Source organism: Propithecus coquereli, unplaced genomic scaffold (assembly GCF_000956105.1).
Source record: "Propithecus coquereli isolate 6110/MARCELLA unplaced genomic scaffold, Pcoq_1.0 Scaffold358, whole genome shotgun sequence".
Lineage (NCBI taxonomy): Eukaryota > Metazoa > Chordata > Mammalia > Primates > Indriidae > Propithecus > Propithecus coquereli.
The window spans coordinates 2,113,202-2,118,982 of record NW_012149263.1 but is presented as its reverse complement, the minus strand read 5'-3'; the positions used below and the strand labels follow the sequence as shown (position 1 = coordinate 2,118,982).

General features: G+C 43.0%; 1 protein-coding gene across 1 annotated transcript in view; it reads left to right on the top strand.

Moving 5' to 3' along the window:
* Positions 1–5,693, top strand: part of ZNF793 (zinc finger protein 793) — a 7,267-nt gene extending 1,574 nt beyond the window's left edge. Inside the window, exons 2-4 of the mRNA XM_012651500.1 lie at positions 2,813–2,920; positions 3,424–3,519; positions 4,711–5,693. Of these exons, the coding sequence (XP_012506954.1) occupies positions 2,813–2,920; positions 3,424–3,519; positions 4,711–5,693 (1,187 nt within the window). The remainder of the gene's footprint in view (positions 1–2,812; positions 2,921–3,423; positions 3,520–4,710) is intronic.
* The last annotated feature ends 88 nt before the right edge of the window (positions 5,694–5,781 follow it).

Sequence of the window (5,781 nt, the reverse complement as noted above, 5' to 3'; positions counted from 1 at the left end):
TAAAATAGGCACATCTATATGATGCTATTATGTGCTAGATACTGTTTAAAGGCTTTACACATATTAACTGTTTAAGCTTTGTAATAACTAAGAGACACACACTATTATTATCTCCATTTAACAGAAGAGGAAACTAAGGAACAGAGAGGTTAAGCACCTTTCCCAAGGTCAGTCAAGTAGAGGCTGAGCTGGTATTTGAATTCAGGCAGTCCAGCCCCATCCGCTAGTCTTCCTCTCATGTCTATGGTCACTGTAGTTAGACGGCAGTCCACAAGACCCTCACTTCTACACCAGTTGCAAGTTTGAGGGTTTCCAACACCACCCTCGGGTTTGATGATCACTAGAAGGACTCACAGAACTCATGGGAAGCTGTTATACTCACTGTTAACAATTACAGCAAGAGGATATGGATTAAAATTGCCAAGAAAGGAGACACATGATGCAAATTTTAGGAGAGTTCCACACACAACTTCCAGTTGTCCTTCCTAGTGGAGCCCTGGACAGAGCTAAATACTACAGTGATTTGTGACAATACACAGAAGCATTGCCAACCAGAGAAGCTTACCTAAGCCTTGGAATCTGGTTTTTATTGGGGGTTGGTCATATAGACACGACTGACTGCCCTGTGGCTACCCTCCGTCTCCATCCCCTCCAAGAAGTTGAGCTGATGCCTGTGACCTAAAGCCTCCGTTAGACTACCTGGTGTGGCCCAAGGCTCCTAGGTAAACAAATATTCTTATCTGGAAGGACATTCCAAGGGTTTAGAGATGACTTCCCGGGAGCTGAGGGCAAAGGCCAGACCCCTCTTTTGGCAGGGTTAAATTCTTTACTACACAGTCACTTAAAAGTAAATCATAGGTACTTTCTTAGGTTTTAGTACCTTTGGGTCTTCCTCAGGGACTGTTCTGCGCCTTTCCATTTCTTATACTGGGACCTCCAGGGCAATGAGCTCTTTACAGAACTTCTGTTCTCTGTGCCCAAAACCAGAGGCCTGCCAGCAGCCAGCGGAATCTGAGTCCTACCAAGTGGTCAGGCTTCCTCCCTTTCAGACTACTCTGTTATTCCTCCTCTGGGTCCCCTGCTGAAGTCATCTGCTGCTGGCTTCTTAAATATTAGTGTCCCTTGGGGCTCTGACCTGAGCAGCCTGCTCACCCTGTCTCCTTGCAGAGAGATTCCACTTCTGTGTTGATGGTTCACACAGCTTTAGCTCCACTCCTGATCTTGCTCCCGACACCAGACCCGCATGTCTGCTGTGTCCCCCCAGCATGTCCAGCACACCGCATCCTCTTTGCACCTCCTGCTTTCCTCAGCTCCAGTGTAGCACCACCGTCACCCTGTTGCCTTTGAGATACCTGGGTGTCATCTTGCGCCGTCCCCATTCATCCCCCGCAACAAGTTAAGGTGCTGTTTCTGCTCTTCTTTACAAGGGTCCTCCTTTCTCCCAGTGTTACTGTCCTTGTGAACATCGTCTTCCCCCCAGGTCATTACTGGGGCTTTCCTCTCACTTCCCTCCAGGGGACCCACCACATTTCTCTTTCCATCCATTTACTTTCAAGCTACCCATGAGCTTACATTTAAAGTGCATCTCTTGTAGGCAGCATTGCTTCTTTGTTTATCCAGACTGATGATCTCTGCCTTTTTAGAGTGTTTAGTCTTTTATTAAATTATTAGTCAGGCGTGGTGGCACAGGCCTGTAGTCCCAGCTAGTCGGGAGGCTGAGGCAGGAGGATCACTTGAGCCCAGGCATTCGAGGTTGCAGTGAGCTGCAATCACACCACTGTACTCCAGCCTGGGCAACAGAGTGAGATCTTGTCTCTAAAAAAAATAATAATAAATAAATAAATTACATTTAATAGAATTATTGGCATGGTTGGATTATATCTATCATTTTAGTGTCTGTTTTCTGTTTGTTCCATCTGCTTTTGTTCCTCCATTTCTTCTTTTCTCTCTTTTGTGTGTTTATGTGGATTAATTAAATTTTTAATTCAATTAATTCAGGTACACCTCTTTTCCTTATGATTTTAGTGTTTACTCTAGGTATAGAATATACATCCTTAACTTTTCACAATCTGCTTAGAATTGCCATTATACTACTTCACACAGAATGCAAGAAACTCACCTCATGCCTTCTAGAATATGCTTTCTGCATACACTTCTCCCTTGATAGGTTTCCCGTTGTCCCGATTTCCATCATCTTGTCACTCACAGACCTCTGTATACTTTTCTCTTGTTACTGAGTAACTTGCCACCTTTAAAATCACTGTTTTGCTTCCATGACTTTGCTCATACTGCTCTCCCGCAAGGAATGCAGTATTTCCATCTTCTGCAGAAAAGACTCGGCTCCACATATCCTTGAGCTCTGAAGCCTGATCAGACCCTGAAAAATTTAACAGACCATTGTCTCTACATGCCGTAGCCTAGATGTCCTGCCATCACAGCTCTTGTGACATTGTCACCTTGATGGCTTTACTTGTTGCTCTCCCTGTGTCAGACAGTGAGCTCCTTGAGGTTAGGAACCCTCCTGGATTGTGACCCCAGCTACCAACACTGGGCCAGACACATTGTGGGTCTTCAATGTTTGTTGACTCAAAGTATGAATGACAATGATTCATGATTTTCCAACATGATTTTCATTTTTCCCACCATATGTAACACAAAGCCAAGAATGTAAAAGGCATCCCAGATAGATTAATGATCATGGTAAAGTGTGATCTGTGAACATTGTAAAAATCAGTACTGACCCCCTGCCAACATTTTTTTCCACACGACTCAATGTCATTTCAGTTTCAACAGACACCTGTGTCATTCAAAGACGTGGTTGTGGGCTTCACCCAAGAGGAGTGGCACCGGCTGAGTCCTGCTCAGAGGGCCCTGTACCGGGATGTGATGCTGGAGACCTACAGCAACCTTGTCTCAGTGGGTAAGAATAGCTTCGCCATATGATTCAGGTTATGCTTGAATGACCATCTTTCCTTTCTCAGTTGCTAAAAGCGACTGAAGTGGCAAGAGCCTCTAAAGTACCTAATTTATTTAATAATTATCTACCACTTTCTATGTGCCAGAAACTAGTCACCTTTAAAATATTAACTCACTTGTACCACTATTTTATACATTGGGAAACTGAGGCACAGAGAGGTGAAGTAACTTGCCCAGAGTCACCCACCTACTACATGGCAGAGCCAGGATTTGAACCCGAGCAGTCTGGCTGCACAGAATGCATTCCTAACCCTTTCACTGTGTTGCCTCAGTGGTTTTGGATTGAATCTCAGTGGTCCTGGTTTACTAACTCCGTTTGGTTCTGGACAGGGTGTGTCTATAGTCCCCTCCCAAGTATAATGTCTGTTGTGCAGCCTTTAAAGCTGCCTGAGAGGCCCTGAAGACCAAGGAGCTCAGCCCAAGGCCTGGATCATTTCCCTGGAACAGGTTATGAAGGCACCAAACCAGATGTGATCCTCAGGCTGGAGCAGGAAGAAGCCCCGTGGATTTGTGAGGTAGCATGCCCAGGCTGCCACCGTTGGGGTAAGTGTGAGAAATCTAGCAAAAGGCGTACTGTGGAGACTGGCACCTTTGACATTTTGTTCAGGGTCCTTCTCTTAAAAGCTTTGGCATTTCTCTGAGAGCTTTAGCCTTGTTGACGCTCCAACCTGCATGCACGCCTTCCCCATATCTGGGTGCTCTTCCTGCCTCTCTTTTAAATCTCTCCTCTGCCCTTATGTGCTTGGTCCATTTCCCTTTCTCCAGAATCTTTCACAATCAGGTATTCTTGCAAATAAACAACTATCTTCCTGTTTCTGCTGTCTTTTCCTAGTCTCTGTACTACTGTTTTGTTGTTTATATTCATAATAAAGGAAATGCTCTATTGCAGGTAAAACTTAGTAAAAATGAAGATGTAATTTTTTTCCTATCAAAGTTCACAACTCCTCTGATTTCCGTCCATCAAGTTAAGAACTGCTTTAGTCCCAGTTAGCTTTGTTGATTTCATTCTTTGATTAGTAGTTCACCTTAGAGCTCTTTGCCATTTATATTGTAAGTAATTGCTAGACCAACATGATAAACTCTCTGATCACTACTGTATCAGTGCTTGTCAAACTCTAATGTGTTAAGAATCACCTGGGCACCTTGTTAAAATGCAGATTCTGACTCAGTAGGTCTGGGGTGGGGCCTGAAATTCTGCATATCTAACAAGCTGCCAGATAAAGCCAAAGTTGCTACTTAAAGACCCACATGTTGAATAGCAAAGTGCTATATAACATTTAAGTGTCTTTCTTCCATAACAGGGATCAGCAAACTATCGCCTACAGATTGGCCACCTATTTTTGTGAATAAAGTTTTATTAGAACGTAGCCATGCCCTTACGTTTACATATTGTTCATGCTTTCATGCTACAGTAGCAGAGTTGCGTAATTGTGACAAAGACCATATGGTCACCAAAACCTAAATTACTCTTGGGCCCTTTAAGAGCAAGTTTGCCAACCCCTGCTCTATGATATAATCCGATCTTATTTGAAATTAATTCCCTCTATATTCTACAATATATTTCATTTCATTTGTGGCAGTGTTCTGAATCTTCTCTACTCACAGAATACTCTTCCATGCATTTTGATTAAGGTTTAATGATTTCTATTCATGTACTGTGCACCTTTACATTTTGAGGGCATTTCTCAAGTAGCATAAAGTTTCACTACGAATGATTCACTTTACTTTCTCCAGAGGACATCTGGCAAGTTAGTGTTCAAAGGAAAAGACGGCAAGACATGCTTTTGAGGCAAGGTACATTCATCAGCAAGAAAACATTGCCCAAAGAAAAAAGCCATGAATGTAATAAGTTTGGGAAAATATCACTTCTGAGCACTGATCTTTTTTCTTCAATACAAAGCCACAATAACTGGGACCCTTGTGGAGTAAGTTTAAACCATAATTTAGACTTGATTGGTTTTAAGAGAAACTGTGCGAAAAAGCAAGATGAGTGTTACGGATATGGGAGATTGTTACAGCGTATAAACCATGACAGAAGACCTAATGGAGAAAAACCCTGGGAATGCAGTCGCTGTGAGAAAGCTTTCAGCCATAACCCAGCACTTACGTGTAAACCAGCAGTAACCAATTCTCTTGTGTATAAACGGAAGAGGGTACCACCTACAGAAAAACCCCATGTCTGTAGCGAGTGTGGGAAAGCCTTCTGCTACAAGTCTGAATTCATTAGGCATCAGAGAAGTCACACAGGGGAGAAGCCTTATGGATGCACTGACTGTGGGAAAGCCTTTTCACATAAGTCAACCCTCATTAAACACCAGAGAATTCACACTGGGGTAAGACCCTTTGAATGTTTTTTTTGTGGAAAAGCCTTCACCCAGAAGTCACATCGCACAGAACATCAGAGAACACATACAGGAGAGAGACCCTTTGTGTGCAGTGAATGTGGGAAGTCATTTGGTGAGAAGTCATACCTCAATGTACATCGAAAAATGCACACAGGAGAAAGACCCTATCGTTGCAGAGAATGTGGAAAATCTTTCAGCCAGAAGTCATGCCTCAATAAACACTGGAGAACTCATACAGGAGAGAAACCTTATGGATGCAATGAATGTGGCAAAGCTTTCTACCAGAAGCCAAACCTCAGTAGACATCAGAAAATTCACGCTAGGAAAAATGCCTACAGGAATGAAAACCTAATAATTGTGGGAAAGCCATGAGCAAGATGTCCAGTTTCATTGTACAAAGGGGAATTCATCCTTAGAAGAAATCTTATTGATTTAATAAATTCTACCACTTTCTATGTGC